The sequence below is a fragment of the Calliphora vicina genome, chromosome 1, assembly GCF_958450345.1.
Source record: "Calliphora vicina chromosome 1, idCalVici1.1, whole genome shotgun sequence".
NCBI classification, from domain to species: domain Eukaryota; kingdom Metazoa; phylum Arthropoda; class Insecta; order Diptera; family Calliphoridae; genus Calliphora; species Calliphora vicina.
The window spans coordinates 96,195,913-96,214,610 of NC_088780.1; the positions used below are offsets into that span (position 1 = coordinate 96,195,913).

Here is an 18,698-nt window from a genome sequence, read left to right on the forward strand (position 1 = left end):
ACACAAGTGATTTTGTGAACTCTTGGATGAGGGAATAATATGCCGCCAATGACAAGATTATTAGTCCTGTATCCAGAAACATTTTTCCATTCTCCGTTAATCGTCCTAGCCCATTCCTGCCCATTGTACTCTCTAAATTGGTATTTTCGGGGCCAACCTGAGCGTTAAAGTCACCCATCACAATGCCAATGTCGCACAGAGGGATTTTTGTGTCAAAAACCCTATTTTTCGAGCACTCAATTTCAAAAATCAAATGATGCAGTTTTGTAGAGAAATGTTTAAAGATGGAATGTGCATTTATAGTTTTAAGAAAAATGGTATTTTTTTTAAAAAATTAAAGTAAAGTCCATGCAAGTTTGTTAAGCAAAAATTAACTAATATTTTCACTCAAGTCTGTGGTTTATATACTTATGCATAAAAAAACATTTTTTTGTCGAATAATAAACGAAATATCAAAAACAAATCGTATCTATGTATGGATTTCGTGGGCGGTGGGCGTGACAGATTTTATTGAAACTCGTCATGTACCAAATTCCTAGACTTTTGAAGATTCTTTAGTGGAGTCCTCCCAAGGTTTACGTGGGGGCGTAACATTGGACAAACGTAATATTTCGGACTTTGCCACTCATTCTGGCAGTAACGTACTCTTGAAGATTGATATTTTAGTAAAATTCGATCGAGCAAAATTAAAAATAAACCTAATATCTCTTGAAATAAATGAAATAACCATATAAGCGAAATTTGGACATGGGACTCTTAAAGAATATATATTTGATATTTCAGCTCATTCAGATCATAAATTAATTTTTGGCGATTTGAAAAAAAACTTGAGACCGAGGTGACCAACTTTGAGGGGTAGCCTTCTAACCCCCATTCCGCCTACGAAGGTGAACAACTGCAAATAACCTCGAAAATACCCTAGCTCAAACCTTGTAAAATTTCGTTGCAATATCTCCAATAGTTCCCAAAATACCGAATTATTTCCAAAAAACAAAAACCTTTCTAAACCACTGTGTAGACAAACATACACACTTGATTTTTTATATTTTGTACTAACAATGTTACTTATTAATTTACTCACATTTGCTAATATATTTGGTTATACACACATACTAACTATAACATTTATTTAATATTATTCTAATATTACATACATTTAGTTGCACTTTTTCGCAATTAAATTAATTTTATTGAATTTTATTCCGTTTACACGAACACCAGCTGCCATTTAAACTAACGGTATTCGGAAGTTGTGTTAATGAAACAAAGCACAACAATGAGCAGAGTTGTATTTGTGTCAGGGTGCGGGTATATATAAATTATTTCAGTTGTAGTTAATTTTCATTTCAATATGATAGTTGTTTTTAAAACTAATTATTTTATGAAAATTTTATTTATTACTATATCTATAATATATATATAGTCCCCTTTTACAATGCAGAAATTGAAAGGCAGACAGACGAAGTTTGGCAAGGGGTTGAAGAGGTAGAGTGTGTTTTACACAGGTTTAGGTTAGTTCAAAAGATAATGAGAAAAATGTCTGCCTTTCAATTTCTGCATTGTAAAAGGGGACTATATATATTATAGATATTTACATATTATAGCAAGCTTTATTATATAAAAAATAATTATTAATAATACATAATATGAATTGTGCTGTTTTGCAAAATAGTGTTCATTGCTTATTTTGTGTGCATTAGTTAATGTGTATTCGAAGTTAGCGCCAAATGACCTTTTTCACAACTGTCATTTGTTGCATGTCTGTAATAATGTGTAATACAAAAACAAATTAATTTAATTCAAAGCAGTTTTTCACATATCTTCTAAAAATATATAAATAAGCGAATGTATTTCTGAGAAACACCATGAAGTTTATGCATAAACAAAGCTGTGAAAGAATGAATTCAATTGAGAATTAATTCACTTATATTTTTAATTCAGCTTGTAATTTTTGAATGTATCATTCAAATTATATAATTCGGCTTTAATTATTAGAATTTTCCATTCGTTAAAACCATTCACCGTAAATAATTCCTTAGCTTCATTCATAAGGATGTACATTGAATATAATTAATTCACAACAGAATTTATTCTTATAAGGAATGAATTCACTTGAATGATCATTCTATTTTTTTAATTCCTTCTATTACAAATTGAATGGTTGTAAAAAGTTTTAATTCAATTTGATATAGTTTAATATTAAAATCAATATATATTCGGCAAACACGAAATATATATACACTTTTCTAAACTGAATATTTAAATTTTAAAATATTCATAATAAAAATTTAAACCCAATTGTTATATTTGGGTTTATTTGTCATAACATCATTATATCTTATCATTTGTGAACTTTTAGTAATTTAAGTTGGTACGGTGCAAATCTATTTCTGTCATTACATAACAAAACTACCAAGAAAAATTAATGGCCTCATTTTGTATCTTCAAACGAATTTTCGTTTGCGTTTCCGTTTGGAACGAAAAAATAAAAATTTGGTATTTTATAAAACGAAACGATATTTGCGTTTCCAGTCAATTTTTTGATGTGGTACCAAGTTTGAAAACATCGTTTTTATGTCAACTTTCTGCCAAATAAATTAAATTATTTTTATTTATTTTCCAACAAATAAAATTTATTGAAAAAATTTTAAAATTTTTGATTGTTTTTTACATTTATTTGGAAAACAAATTTTTGTTGTTTTTGTTTTTGTATGTATAAAAAGAAAAAACACATTCTCAAAAAAAATTTTTTCTTTGAAAATTTAAAAATCTATGAAAAATATATTGAAACGAAAAGAAATTCTCAACGTTTGATTTTGATGTTTCAAGCGCTTGTGAACGTTTTGCTCTGTTTTATAAAATTCAATTTTATATACAGAAACGAAAAATACGTTTTGAAAAATATGAAAATTCAAAAATGACAAATTTATTCGAAAAAAACGTTTCGTTTCGTATTACAAAATTAGGGCATAAATAAAAAATATTGTTCAATAATTTGTATTTAAAAAAAAAAATGAGAGAATGTGATTTTTCCTCCGACTACTCAATTGTTAACAGGGAAAGTGAAAATGATAAAATAGATAAGGCATTAATGGAAACAATTGTGGATTGCATGATTCCATTTACTTTAGTATTTGTTTAATCCAATATGTAATTATTTTTTAGTTTTATGTTCTTAAAATAGTTGTTTATAAACTGGACCAATTAAACAAATATTTGTTAGCCTTTTAACTGAACTAACAAGAACTTAACACTAAAATATTTTTTAATTAAAAATCAAAATGTTCATTCAATCTGTTACAAATAGAATGGTTAAAAAATAATTTAATTCAATTTGTAATAGATTGAATAGGAAAAAAAATATAATTCATGGTGAATTTAACATTGATAAGAATTCATTCAGAAGGAATTTATCATTCCATAGGAATTAATTCACCTAGGAATTGATTCAACGTCAAAAGCTTTATGAATTAATGATACGAATTATATCTTACAGAATGCCTTATAAGAACTGTTAATTCCTTAAAATATAGTTCAATTTCAGAAATAGAATTAGATAATAATTATTTTACAGCTTTGTGTGTAAACGGTTTGGTTTTCGAAATTTGGATTTTCTAAAATCAACTAGTTTTCGTTTTGGTGTAAGTGAGTTGGTTTTTAAACAATAAAGTTATATATTTTTACAACGGCTTTAATTTGGCTGCGAGCCAATTAGTTAAATATGAACATAAATAGTAATATTTAACATTTTTAACTGTAAAATTCCTGGAATTCAATTTCAATTCCAATTTCAAATTTGTATGAATAGTTCAAATATATTGATACTACATGAGGGACAGAAAGCTATAGAAAAATGTATATCTGTGTTGAAACATATACAATTTTTTTTAACAAAAACTGCACTTAAAATACTTTAAAAAAAGAATAATTATCTCATATAAATATAATACTTTATTAATCTATTACCTGTATTTTTATGAAAAAAAATAATAATAATAGATAGCTCTTGTTGCAAACAAAATTACTTAATTATATTAACAAAACAATTCTATATTTTTTACAGTCACTGTATCTGTTGAAATATTATCCCCCACTCTGATAAAAAAAAACCTTCACACGTCTGGCAGCACAATGTTAAAACAGAGAAAAAGAAGCAGAGCAAAGAAACATATGATAATAATTTCCAATTGCTCTTCTTTCGGCAAGAAGCCGTGTAGAAAAAAACTCGTGCCAATTAGTAAATTGACGGACAAAATAGTTTTTTTGTGTGTTTTTTTAAGTGTACATAGAATTGTAACAAATCTACAATTTTATAAAAGTAAAAAAAAATAGTTTTAACGCCAAAGATAAAAGTGGGCCAGCTGTTTATATATCTGTAAAATAACAAAAAGTAAATATAAAAAATAGAATTAAGTGATGAAAAAAATCATAACATTATAAACAACAACAACACTATAACTGCAGTGGGGGTGCAGATAAAAACAAGAAGAAAAAGAACATTTTTAAAAAACAAAGAGCAACAAATAATATACAATATTTTTCTTTTTGACACTTTCATTTAATAATTATTTTTTTATTTTCTTCATTTACGTCTGTTATTCGTATTTCTCTATACAAATACATGCACGAAAGTTTATTTTTTATCCATCTTTGGCTGTTATTGCATTTCTTTTGTGGTGGATCTTTGTTGTTTGTTATTTTTGTACTCAACTTGCAAATATTTGCATAAAAAACAAACGGAAAAATTACACAAAAAGTAAGCAAAAATGAAAGAGAAAAAAGTTCTTAGATTTTATGCTGAAAAATACCGCAGTTTGTTAAAAACGTTTGAAGCAAAATAAAGTGCGTTTTCGTTGGTGGTGTGTGCATCGATAGAAATTATTGAACAATACAATTTGATTTCAGAAATTTATATAGAGACTTAAAAAAATTATAAATTTCATTGGAGCGTGAAGCTAATATATCGAAAAAGTGAAGTTATAATTGATGAAAATGTTGCTGCAACGTAATAAGTAAATTTTCTTATTATTTTTTTAAATAACTTTGTTCAGTTGTACAACTCCCTTCCAGAATTTTAATAGCCCAGACATCCCCCCTATATTTTTGTTAACCCCTAGTGAAGTTTATTTAACATTTTATTGCTTAACTTTTTATTTTTTTAGAGTAGACAACTAAACGGTCTGTGTGTTTTTTTGTTCACAATTAATTTTACACATAAGTGCTAATTTAATTTAAGTATTTTTTTTGTATTATCCTAAAATTTTCTCCTCATGTGTCTCATCTAATACTTATTTTTCTGTTTCCATTTTTCGTTTCTTTTCGACCAGTGCCGTTTGTGTATTCCAGATTTTGTTTCTTAAAAAATGTGTAAATTAAACAATTATTTTCGTTCGGTGTTTTCTATGTTTTTGTATTTGCTTTTTATTTTTCTCTGACAAACGTTTGTTGTTGTTGGTTTTCTTTGTTTTCAGCTGTTTGTTTTTGTGCCTTTTGGTGTTTTTATTTTTTTCTTATTGAAAAATGTACTTATTTCTTTTGTATATGGTTTAATTTGACCTGTTTTAATATGCTTTTAAGTCATTTCTTTGTTATTTAACTTTTATTTCAGCTAATTTTGTTTAAATGTATGTCTATTTTTAGCTTTATGTTTTAATTCGCATAATTTTTTAGTATTTATTGTCTACTGCTTATTCCGCTGCGATTAAATTCATATCATGCGGTGAGGGAATTTAGGGGAAGAATTCCATGCAGCAGTATTGGAATGTTTTTGTTATTAAATTACAATTTTGTTATTGTTCTGTAAAGTGTAGTGAATAATTATTACTATTGCTATGTACATATAGGAAATAAGTAATTTAATATACCTATAATTATATTAATACATAGGTACCTATATATTATTAAAAATCAAGTGTTTGTAGCCCTTAAACCTAAAAACTACTGCACATAATTACATAAATTTTTGCAGAGCTTTGAATTATTTCAATTTGAGTTTAATTCACAATAAATTTAATTCAAAACATGCGCAAAAAATTATCAGCATTCCATTAATTTAAATAAATATATTTTTATACTCTACACCACATAGTGTGGAGGCTATTATGGGTTTGTGCTGTTGTTTGTAACATCCAAATTTGTTTCCACACCAAAAACGAATTTAAAAAAATTCGTATTATTGATTGTTGTAACAGTTCGACTGTGACCGATTGTTCTTTCCTGGGGAAAAAACTTTCGGTTTGTACAGCTGTCGCTGAGTTGACAATCTTTGGCGGAATATGATTCGGGTCGTTCCGGAACCGAGATCCAATTGTGATGGGAACGTATTATTGTTTATTTTGCTGTTTTTATCATCAGGTAATATTGCAATTGGGAGAAAAATTTCCTCTCTAATTGATTTAGACATCAAAAAGAGAACAAAAGACTTTCATTTTCCAAGGCTGAAATATCAGTAATTTATAATAATGAAACTAACTGGGATCTTCTTAAACCATATAGGTATTGTACATTGTATTTACACTGCGGTCATAAGACCTATTTTGACCTATGAGTCATTCTATCTATTCTAAACAAGGTACAAAGACTAGCCTGTCTTGCAATTACTGGCTCTATGAATTCACAAAATAGTAAATATAACCCCCCTTGATATACATATAGTATATCAAATACATTTCTGCTTAATCTACTCTGCGACTCACAGAGTAGGACGGAGGAGATAGGCAGTCCAATCATTGGTTAACAAACGAGGGACAAGGGATGATTGGGCCGCTAATTCTGTCCTTCGGGACGACATGATCTTAATCTACACTGATAGCTCAAAGACAGAAACGGGGTCGGAAACTGGAACTTTTGATACCTCTTTGATTAGCCGATACCTGATATATGCCATCGATACAGGCGCGAGAAGAATCCGGGAACTAAATCTCGAAAATTCGACTATACATGTCTACTTGGATAGCCTTGCATCAATCAAGGTTCTTAACTCCAATGAAATTAGATCGAAATGTCTCCTCAATTATATTTATTCACTGGCAAAACTAAGAATACATCACGTCGAGTTAATATGGGAGCATCCGGGGTAATTAAGTATCTGATGAATGCGCAACCAAAACCGGTCATCCCTGGACATAAATTTTGAGCAAAGGGATTTTCACACTTCCTTGGTGACCCAATAGAATTATAATCAGATTAATCTGAAATCGCTCACCCACACTGACAAAGGATAGGACCAGGAATCTTTTGTGTCTTGGTAGGAATTCGATTAGGCATCTTACTAATTGTCCGAACGTATTGATTACCCATGTTATAATTATTGTAGAAGTTGTTTAGATGAGGAGGAGGAAGAATTAGTACAATAACTTTTATGTGACTGCCGGGCCTTACAGAGCGTAGATTACTACATCTTGGTAGAGCTCTTTTCCATGATCTTGACTGTCTCAGAGATGTAGCACTTATAATCCTAATCAAATTTATTAGAAGTACCGGTTGTTGTTGTTGTAGCGGCAGTGATTGCTGAGTTGACAGCCCTTGGCCGTGTGAACTCGGGTCATTCCGGTGCGTAGAACCGGCTGTCATGGGAATGTACCATACCGGTAGGTTCTGACGGTTTTCACAAGAGTCACATAGTCATCATAATTTGGGAGGGAAATCATTCTCTTTTCATTTATGATTTTCAGCATACGAGAAAAAAACTATTTCTAAGGGTATCACAATGGGACACAAAGCCTCCGAGTGACTCAGTATTTCGTTGGATATTCATTATTTTTTATTACTACTTCACAGTGACGATGCATTGTACCTATTAAAGATTTCATCGCCTTTGGGTTGTCTTTCGAATAAAAATTAATTTGACTCTACTACATATTGAGTTAAAATGTTTTTTCTTCATTCAGTTTTATTTAGCTTTTAATCATTTTCAAAATGAATTGAAAAAAATTCTTAAGCCTTTTAGTGAAAGGAATGAATTCAATACATTTAACTGGATAGTTAAGAGAAAAAGTTTATGTTGATTTCGAAAATTTCAAAATTATTGCATTCAAAGGTAAATTTTTATAATACAACATCTGCAAAACACACTCATTATAAAGCGGTCATTGTTAACAAAATGGCCAAAATCAATTCTATACTTGAAAATACCAAATGGTGTGCCGGCCTAAAAAGTAGGCGCATTTGTTCTACTAGTGTTTTCTGGAATCTTGGTCAATCTTGGCATTGAAGATTATTCACCTTTATTTCTAGATCGTGCAGTTTTCCATATGCTTTTTTAAATGTTCATTTGAAAAACCCCAAATAAATAACAATAATAAGCGGTCTATTATTGCCGAGCTATAAACGAAAAACTGGTGAAAAATTGGCAAAATTCCCGGGAAATTTGTCCCGGGATAAAAGCCCTACCTGCAGCTAACAGTTAGATAATTAATTTCCAATTTTATATAACTTATAACCTCTCGGGCAGTAATTTTTGGGAATTCCTAAACTTTATTGATATTTTTAAGTATCTAGTCTTGGAGTACTTTTACGAGGTCTTCTTTTCACTAAATATTTGTATAATTTTAGAAACTGCTGAAATGAATTTTCAGGTGTAAGTAAAAATCATTAACTAAATAAATATTAATGACAAAAATCTTTTAAAACCTGACCACGTTACTTAATTCACGATTTTGATTATATTTGCTCTTTGTGACAAGAGTAAAGAATAATTTATAGATATTTTTGTTCTTATTTTGTGTTTTTTTTTTAAAGATAAAAATATACACTAAGCCATAAGGTCTGGGTCGGATTTGAAAATAGATACTGATAATATAAATAACTAAAAAAACTGTTCTTCTTATCAGTCAAGTAGTGCATGATGGTTCCAAGTAACATGAACTTTATTGAAAAAGTTCACATGAGGTGGTATAATTTTTATTTTTTTTTATTTTTAGAAATTGTTACAAAGTTCTCATGAAACAAAATGAAAAATTAACGAAACCTCAAAGATATTATAAAAAATCCTTTATAACTATGTATGTATATCACAATATGTATTTTAAATTTATATACATACATAAATATTTCCTTACCCTTGACATGTATGTAAATAAATAGACATTAATAAACAAATGATATCCCTATAAAGTTTTCATGTTCTACACATGTCTCTGTACATAGGCATTTATATGATGAGAGGTGCTATAGCAGCAACACCACTGCCACCAGCAACACCAACACCTCATTTTGATAAGATAATAATTAATCTATTATTTATCTAACTATATTTTTAATGATTAAATGACAATTTGTAAAACATTTACAAATTAATCTAAATGATAACATTGCTGCTCGCTCAGTTTGTTTGAGTAATTAAATTAAATGAAGAAAAAAAAAACAGGTAGAAAACAAATAAACTATCTCCTGCTTTTACTAAATATGTTTGTTATAACTTATAAGTAGTATTGTTCAAACATTCTTGATCTCTTTTTCGAATGACACGTTTACTTTCCAGCAGTTTAGTTAGCATATATTTTGGGTATCAGTTATTGGCATCAGTCCAAATTTTAAGAATCTTGAATTATTTAATATATACTGGCTGTTATTTTCGTTAGATGTACTGCGTGTGTTTGTTTCATGTGATAAGCTGCTTTTTTTAAATAAAATTTAACATTTTACGCATGCAAGTTTTATTTTTTTTTTGTATATAAAATTATTTTGTTTTTGTTTAAAAATTGTTTTCGTCTTTTTCGTATGAATTTCATTTCGAAATTGTTGCTGTTTGTTTTTAATAGTTATTTCATGGCAAAAAAAAATGTGTATTTATCAATGACGTTTTAGTTTTTTATATGATATCATTAATAATGGCAAGTTTTGCTATCAATTCTAGTATTTCATGTACATACTTATTAATTTTATATGATTTATTAAGGTGATTTATTGGGTATAGTGAGCGCCTAAAAATTAGTATGTACTTTAAAAATATGTTTTAATCATATGCACTATTTATTTTTAGTTTGAGTTTGAATAAATTAATATTTTTAAGTTCATTGACTTGACAAAAATACTACTAGAAATTAAATAAAACAAATTATCATATATTTATCTTGGCTGCGTTGATACATGCGCGGCGTTATTTTGAAACAAAAACTAAAAATACAATTTGTTTAAACTATGTATAAAATAAAATCCGGTTAATAGATTTTCATACATTTATCTCCGAAATATGCTAGTTTGTAAATTAGAAGCAATAAAGGAAAATTGAGCGTATTCAAATAAATTACGATCGATTTCAAGAACAATTTTTGTAAATATGTATGTAATTTAAAATGAGTAGTATTAAAAAGAAACTTTAAACAATTTACAAAACGAAAACAATAAATTCATCACAACATTTTTATACCCACCATCAATCAAATCAATATAATCTCATTTGTAACACATCGAAATATTAATCTCAGACCCACAAAAGTCTATATAGTATATTCTGGATTCTTATGAAATTCTACGATTGGGCCCAAACCAAATGAGCTAGCTGGCTGAAATTTTTCACAAATACTCTCTGTTGATTAGGATTAGTATTGAAAATGGGAAATATGGGAATTTGTTATTTCTTTCATAAAAATTGTTATTTCTTTCATAAAAATTAAAAGAAATAAAAATGGAAATGTCCAAATGGCTCTAAAGAGTATTTGTTTGCCAATATGATAAAATCCTTTCTGATGTCTTCAATTCATCCCCTTCGTACAAGTGATTGTATTGCAACCAAAACTAAGGAAAAGACAAACTTTTTGGCAAAAATTTTTTTCAACAAATTCATTTCTTTCCGACTGCAATCAATCGGTGCTTGTGATACCCACTGTATTATGCCTAAAATATTCTTTAGAACTCGGGCAGTTAGAAAAGTTCTATCCGGACTCAATGTGAATAAATCCCCTGGCCCTGACTATATTGCAGCACTTCTTTAAAAAAAAATGTTCATCGTCGCTGACCCGTCCACTTAGGAATCTTTTTTACCTTTCATATCAATCTGGGATTTTCCCCAATGGTTGGAAGGTTGCCAACGTCCAGCAAATCCCCAATGAAGATGAATTAGAATCGAACAAACTTCTGAACGACAGCCAATATGGCTTCCGTAGTAGTCGTTCAACTGGGGACCTAATGGCGTTTCTTTCAGAACAGTGGTGTCAATCAATACACCGCATTGGAGAGAGTATGGTAATCTCACTCGACATTTCGAAAGCAAGGTGTGGCATGATGGACTAGTTTCGAAATTGACCTCGTTCGGTGTCGGGGTAGAATTTTCTATTTTTACTTCTAGTTTCCTCTCTGGACTTATTATAAGGGTAGTAATATATGGGGTTTGCTCCGAGAACTTCATATTAAATTCTAGAGCCCCCCGATGCTCTGTTCATTCTACTTCCCTTTTTAATTTTCATGGACGGTTTACTAAAAATCACTTCAAATCCGATATATTCTTTCACGGATGACAGTAATATCTGTCACTCGTAATCATTCGACAATAGACCAACTCTTTCTGAGATAATCTCTCAAGAATGAATATGGATGACTCGCTAATTCCTGATCTTACAACAATCTCCAGATGGGGTGAATTGAACCGAGTTAATTTCAATGCTCTTAAAACTCAGTGCTGCCTTTTGACACACAAACGTCTTGAGGTTTCACCAGATTCAATTCTTCATATGGGTAACACAACTGTCGAAATTTCAGATAACCTTTTGATTCTAGGTACGAGAATACAGTGTGACGTCCGTTGGAATCGTCATATATTCGTTGGAAACCTTTAGGAGCTTCGTATATACACAAGCTACATTCGTCTAAAAATGGAATTTAATTCCCACATATGAGCCGGAGCTGCAAGGTTAAGTCTTGAGCTGCTGGACCGGCTTCAAAGAAGGGCAGTTCATCTTATAGGTGATGAAACTGTTACCCGGTTTATCGATACTTTAGAACATCGATGGAATGTATTATCACCGGTGTTGTTCTGCAGACATAAGTAATCTCATTCCTAAATTTCATTCGGATCACAAGACTATTACACAGACCGTACCTATTTGTTATAAATTTGAGTACCGATCACACTACACATTATAGGGAAAACTCTTTTTTTTTGGTGGAACCATGCGTATGTGAATCTTCTACCTGCCAACGTATTTCCGGCGGAATACAATATTTATAACTTTATTTCCTAAAATCAACACAATGCACTGCATACAAAAAAAATATCACAGTCGAATTTTTATTTTTATCTTTTTAAGAGTTTTGATATCGGTATTCAGCTAAATTTTGCCAAATACATCCGTTTTATGAAAGAACCGATTTGTGGCCCTAATATAAAATAGAAATCGAATAGTTTTTCGAACTCTACCAATCAGCTTAGTACTTGTTGTCGATATATTTATCTTAGATCTTACTTGATTTTATTTTGCTTCAAATTCGCCATTTCAAAAATGGTTCAAGGCTGATTGCAAAAAAGCTACAACTGAAATCTTAATTTGAGTCAAGTTCATGTTCTCATTCGTCTAATTATAATCCACATTTGGATCCAATCCGTTTACAAAAACTCCGGGTTTCGAAAACGTTATCACAGTTGATTTTTTAATCAACACAATAGATATTACAATAAATAGTTAATACGATTTTTAGACTTGAGATGATATGACAAAATGTCAAAGATATACAAAAACGTGATACAAAAAAGTCATGATGATTTATTGATGAATTACAAAAAAGGTACGATATTTTACATTTGAAGGCAACTGATGAAAGCTATTGTTGTTTAGCTTATGAATAATTTGTTGTTTGATTATAAATTCTAAAGTGCAAATAAAAGTAACAGAGTATTTTTAAAGCTAGTTAAAAGATATAAATAAAATTGAAGAAATTTATTAAAATTGTTATTTGTTTTACAGTTAAATTGTTTAGCAACATAAATTATTTGAATAAAAGTTTGTAAATATATAATTAAACATTTCTGCTTAATTCAACCATCAAAACTGGTCGATTTAACTTTCAAACTACCCCTGGTCAATTGATTTAAATCAATAATTGATAGGTACGGTTTGGGTGGTACATTCACGGGTAATTCGAATTTAATTTGTTTCTCTGGCGAATTGCCTTTTCGACCATAATCCGGCAATGAAGAATCTTGGGGCGGCAAATCAAATTTACCCGATTTTAAACGTAACAAGGAAAACTGGTCATGAGGTGTTTGTATAGAAGGTAAAGTGCTGCTGGCCACACGACGATAGTTGCGATAACCACTAAAATGACTACTACCAGGAGCTAGAGGACGAGTAGGTGAATATCCTGCCTCATCGGATGAACCGCCAGAATCATAACATATTGAAAGATTTGTATATGAAATGGGGGCATAACATCTAGTGGTTTTAGGTCTGGGCTTAACTTCATAACGAGACTTAGATCTGGATCGGGACTGATGAGTGCGGGGACGTCGTTTCTTTTGGCGCACATCTGTGGGAGGGGCCACGGGTAAAACATTTATAAAGCGATAGTATTGTAGAAAAGTTCTAGCTAAATTGCGGCCGCACCTGTAATCTAAAATGAATAACAAAGTTTTGTATAAATGAATATAATTAATGTTGTTATTATGTATATACTGCTACTTACAACCCTCTTCATTATACAAGGCCACTGTCTTGCCATCTTTTAAATAATGACCACCCATTGATATTTCCAATGTGTATGCATTCACTGTATCACTTAAGCCTTCACAACAGAAACGTCTAGCACAACCTGATTTCTTTTCATCCGTATTGAACATCATATTGCTGGCCGCATAATCGGGTGCATTTGCAGCAAAGAGTCGGGGAAACACTAAATGTCGTTCATAGCGATAGACATCTTCGTAGGTATTGCCATATATAAAACAACCATGTAAACTTGTGTGAGCATGTAAATCTATGACAAAATCTATTTGATATGACTGCAAAAGTTAAAAAAAAATATGTATAATGCATAAAGAAATTCATTATGAAATAGATAGATTGATAAAGAGAAATGTTTAATGTTAATTAATATTATTAAATGTAAATTGAGAAAATAATTGATACTTAGATTCATAATGTAGTTGTAGTTTGTTTGTAAATTATTTCATACTCACATCTGAATTATCAATCTCCTTTAACATATTTTTAATGGCATAAATTTCAGGATGAGAAAATTCAGTGGCAACATTCCACATACGATTCATGTCTTGGCCAATGAGATTACAACGATTGTTGCCCAAAAACACACCATCCGGATTAACCATTGGCACAATTTTGAAAACAAAATTTTCTCTTAATACTTTAGCGATATTATGATTACTTAACAAAAATTCCAGAAAACCTTGGCACATAAATGAAGCAGGACTAGCATTGGCGTGAGAACGGCATAAAATAACAATAACACGTATAAAACTGCGATCAATACGATTCGTTTTGGTTTTGCCACTAACATGGTCAATCGTTATTAAATCAACATTGCGATTTTGCTGGAAAATAAAAAACATTATTATTATATATTGTGATTAGAGCTTTACATGGGAATTCTCGGGACGGGAAATCCAGGCAATTCCTCAAAATGTTTAATCCCGAAATCACGGGAAATTGTGCGAGAATTCCCTCTAATTTTTTTAAAGCTGCCTAAAAGTATGCCGTAGTTTATAATAATGTAATATTTTATGGTCCAAAACACTTAATTCCTCTAGTTTTTTCTTACTAACTTATATTGACCTACCTAAACGGTGTTAAGAATCATTCCTAGGAAGTTCATATGTTCTAGGAAGTTGTTTATTGAGATCTTAGTTACATTTTTGTAGTTGATTGTTTCCTTGATTTTTAAACGTTTTGCTACCTATGGACCTGAACAGGGGAAAAAAATTAGAATTTTTTAAAGCACCCCCTCAATGAATTTTTTTCATATGGTATTTTTTTGTATAAAATCAAAGTTTTAAATATCTATTATGTATTATTTTAGAAAATGAAACGGACAAAACTAAAGAACCCCTTCAAGGATATACTATAAAAAAAATTTTAATTAATTTTTTGTTGCAAATCCTTTGTTTTGGATGGCACAAGAACATCTCTTGGCATAGAAGATAATATGTTTTTATGGCGTTTTTCGATATTCCTTCCCAGGCTATTTTAACGGCATGAAATAAATCGTGAAAATTTCCGATCCTTATTTCAACAATTTTCACGATTTATTTTCATATTAACAATGTGCCACAAGTTCTCAATAGGATTGAGATCGGGAGATTGACCAGGCCAATGAAGAACTTGAATCTTATTGCTGTGTAGCCAAGTCTTACAAACTTTGGAGGGGTGCTTAGGATCGTTATCCTGTTGGAAGCTCCCTATAATTGGCATCTCTTCAGTGGCATAAGGCAACATTACAGCTTTCAATACATCACGGTACATGAACCAATCCATAATCCCATAAATTTTATGATTTGGCCCAAATCCTTGACCAGAAAAGCAAACCCAGACCATTACATTGCCTCCTCCATGTTTAATTGTTCCTTTGCAATACTTAGGATTCTGTCTTCCTCCTTTTGGTTTGCGTACACGCCTTATTCCAGCGGAACTTTTTAAGTTGTATTTGGATTCGGCAGGGAACAGTAGTGTCTTTAATTCTTGGACACTCCAGTCGATGTGGGCTTTGGCAAATTTCAGTCTAGCTTTCTTGTTCTTAGCTGATAGAAATGTTTTTTTTTGCTGGTCGTCAGCTGAATAGCTGTTGCTGTAGGATCTTTTTGTGTTGCTCTTTTGATCAAGGAATCATAGAATGCACCGGAGATTTTCGAACAGTCTTAAAAAATTTTGAAACGAGCCTGGAAATAACTTATCTGTTAATTGAATTTTTTTTACTAAATTCATGTAGTGATAAGCCCGTCTTCCAGTCTTCAATAACTTTAGTTTTAAATTTACTGGAGTACTTGTTCCTTGTCATTGTTTTTTTCACAATAAACTGTATAAAACTTAAATTTTGCACACTACGTCTTCCAATATTTGTATCTTTTGGAATTTTTAAGTCCATTCATTGTGATTCCCGATAATTCACATTGCAAATATGCAGTACCGAGTCAAATTTTTAAACATCTTATAAGAGGGTGCTTTTGTTTTGTCCGTTGCGTTTTGAGTTTTTATATGATTTATCATTTTAAATTAATTTTTAATAAAATTATCTTTTACTAAATGAACATTAACAATATTAGTTAATAAAATATATACAAAATACATCCCAAAAAAGCCGTTTTTATCAAAAAAATTATTATTTGAAAAAATCCATTGAGGGGGTGCTTTAGTTATGGCCAATACTGTATGTTTACAATTTTTGTTCTTTATGACAAGGGCTACAACTTTGCCTCAGAGAAAAAATCAAAATTCGGAACTGTTTGCAAGATATACACACAGTCTCAGAACTGAGTATACACAAGTGAATTTGTTGATTTTTTTAAGATAAAAATCATTATATTCTGACTTAAATCCTTTTTTTTCAGAACCGAGTCTATTATTCAACTCAATCTCCAACAAACCTAAACTTTTTTGTTTGAATCGAGGGATAAATTTTAGAATTTTTTTATTTATTTATTTCAAATAATATTTCAACAGAAATGTAATAAAATAACTTACCAAACTTTTGGTCAACAATGTTCTAATGAATTTATTTTCACCTTGTTGCTGACGATTTTCGATGAGACTCAGATAGGCTTGTATACGTGAGTAACTGTAGGGCGGAGCCATAGAAAACTGATAGACATCATCCTCCTTGTCGAATGAATAAGCAAAACTTAAAATATAATGATTCTGATGCAAAGGTGATCTATAGTAGAAGACATTTTTCTTAGGCAGTCTTTGCCATTTCGGACGCGAGGAAGATTTGACCAAAGGTGTTAGGCCAGCATTGAATAGATTTCTAGACTTGCACATATTCACTATATTGAAAATAACTTTTTGATCCTGTTTAACATTGTCCACGGTAAAATTAAACCAAAAACGATAGCGAGGATTACAAGTATCGGGACGTAGAAATAAATCGTATTCAAATTCTCCCAACAAGTCTGCTTTACCCAAATTGCCCGTCTCAAAAGCGGCATCAAAACACAGGTGGCCACGTTTGGCTTTGCCACTTACACCAGGAGGACGTATAATGACACGAGACACATTACCCAAACCTCCCTCACCCTCGCTATCTTCGCTGTCTGTAAAGATATAGTTTAAAAAAATAGAAATTAGCAAAATATTGTTGGTTTATTAAATTAAAATTTGTTTATTTATACCTTCCTCCATTCTTTCATACATACTAGTATGTTGTAAAGGATCTTTAGCTATACCTAACATTTTTCTTTGATTTTTTCTGATTTCTTTAAGCAAATACTTGTGATCTTTTCTATTACTAATTCTATTCTAACTTGCTGTTGCCGCCAACACTTTTATTTTAAGGATTTTATTTTTGTTTATACTGGGGTAGACTATTTTATGGAAAAGCAATTTATACTTATTGGTGTATGTATGGTATTATTAAAAGGCTTTTTCAAATTTCCTGTATCATGAACTAAAACTACATTTAACACTTGAAGTGTGTGTTGAATGGAATATAAAGGAATGATTTCTTTTTTCTAAATTTGAATAAAAGTCGTTAAGGATAGTATTAAAACGAATTTGACAATTGTTTAAACCAACTATATACAGGCCTGTTACAGAATTCCATTCCGAAAGTGGAATTAATTCCGTATTTTGCTTCTTCAGAAAAAGTAAAACGAAAATGTCTTTCGGAATGGAATCACTTTCAGTTTTCAAAGTGGAATTGATATTTGATTGTAATTTTTTGGTTTTCTAAAATTATTAATCAATTTCTGTACCAAAACCTTCATATTTCTTTTAGTATGAAAAACGCTGTCAAATTAAAATCAGAAATATTTTTAGAATTAATAAATTACACGGAATCTGAGGAACCTAACACGAAATCGATCGGAATAAAAACTACGGAAATGAAACCATTCCGAACAAAATGTGTGACAGGCCTGATAATTAACAAATCTCTTATACCTTCTGAGAAAATTTGAAGACAAAATATACGAATTTAGTGAACATCGATTAAAATGTCCATCGTGTTCTTTTATGTTGTATAAATTAAAATATAGTATTCAGAAACACGATTTTGTTGTAACAGCTAACAATTTAATCTGGTTGTTCTACATAAATATCAAACCCATGAAATTAATCCATAAATCTACTGGACGTAGTGAAGTTGACTGGACACTTAGCAACAGTAGCATCGAAGCTATTTGTCACAACCCAGCGAAAAAAGGGTGCAGTAAAGAGGCCTTCCTAAAGGTTTAATTTGCAGACACAAGGACAGCTAGCTAGGATAAATAGCCTACTCGCTATTTGTTTCATGATTGATAGAAGGGCTATTTAAGAAAGACTTTTGGAAGTTCTTCCATTGAAGGCCTGAGATGCCACGTAAAAGGACTGAAAATGAAAGCCTAATTGAAGGTCTGCTTAAGCAATATTTTACTTTGTTATGAAAAAAATTGAATTCATTGAATGAATTCAGCATAAAACCTAGAGAACTGACTTTAAGGAATCATGTGTGTAATTTTCTATATAACAAACCAGACCATACTTTTTATGGTCTTTATATTATTTTACTTAGAATTTATTTTTAATTCAATCATCTGAAACTCTTTTAAAACTCTGCAC

General features: G+C 30.5%; 2 protein-coding genes across 6 annotated transcripts in view; one reads left to right on the top strand and one right to left on the bottom strand.

The window, feature by feature from the left end:
* Window positions 1-4,192: 4,192 nt before the first annotated feature.
* Window positions 4,193-18,698, top strand: part of LOC135963368 (phosphoribosyl pyrophosphate synthase-associated protein 2) — a 33,075-nt gene continuing 18,569 nt past the window's right edge. For 2 of the 5 annotated variants that reach the window (XM_065515187.1, XM_065515191.1), the window contains exon 1: window positions 4,858-5,012. In XM_065515187.1, the coding sequence (XP_065371259.1) occupies window positions 4,987-5,012 (26 nt within the window). In that variant the 5' untranslated portion in view covers window positions 4,858-4,986. Of the gene's footprint in view, window positions 4,391-4,856; window positions 5,013-18,698 lie in introns of those variants that run through there. The other 3 variants (XM_065515192.1, XM_065515189.1, XM_065515190.1) reach the window with 3 other exon arrangements.
* On the bottom strand, window positions 12,971-17,333 carry LOC135948902 (cytosolic carboxypeptidase 6). The gene is made up of 5 exons (XM_065498354.1): window positions 17,273-17,333; window positions 16,626-17,194; window positions 14,111-14,482; window positions 13,618-13,933; window positions 12,971-13,545 (listed from the first exon to the last, which is right to left on the bottom strand). The coding sequence occupies exons 1-5, from the start codon at window positions 17,331-17,333 to the stop codon at window positions 12,971-12,973; spliced, it is 1,893 nt and encodes a 630-aa protein (XP_065354426.1).

Bases quoted from the DNA above. Each gene is read 5' to 3' on its own strand.
- LOC135948902 (XM_065498354.1), bottom strand. From the start codon at position 17,333: ATGTTAGGTATAGCTAAAGATCCTTTACAACATACTAGTATGTATGAA. The intron at 17,195-17,272 runs GTATAAATAAAC...ATATCTTTACAG, and splicing joins GTATGAAAGAATGGAGGAAG to ACAGCGAAGATAGCGAGGGT. The intron at 14,483-16,625 runs GTAAGTTATTTT...TTTATTTTCCAG, and splicing joins CATTGTTGACCAAAAGTTTG to CAAAATCGCAATGTTGATTT.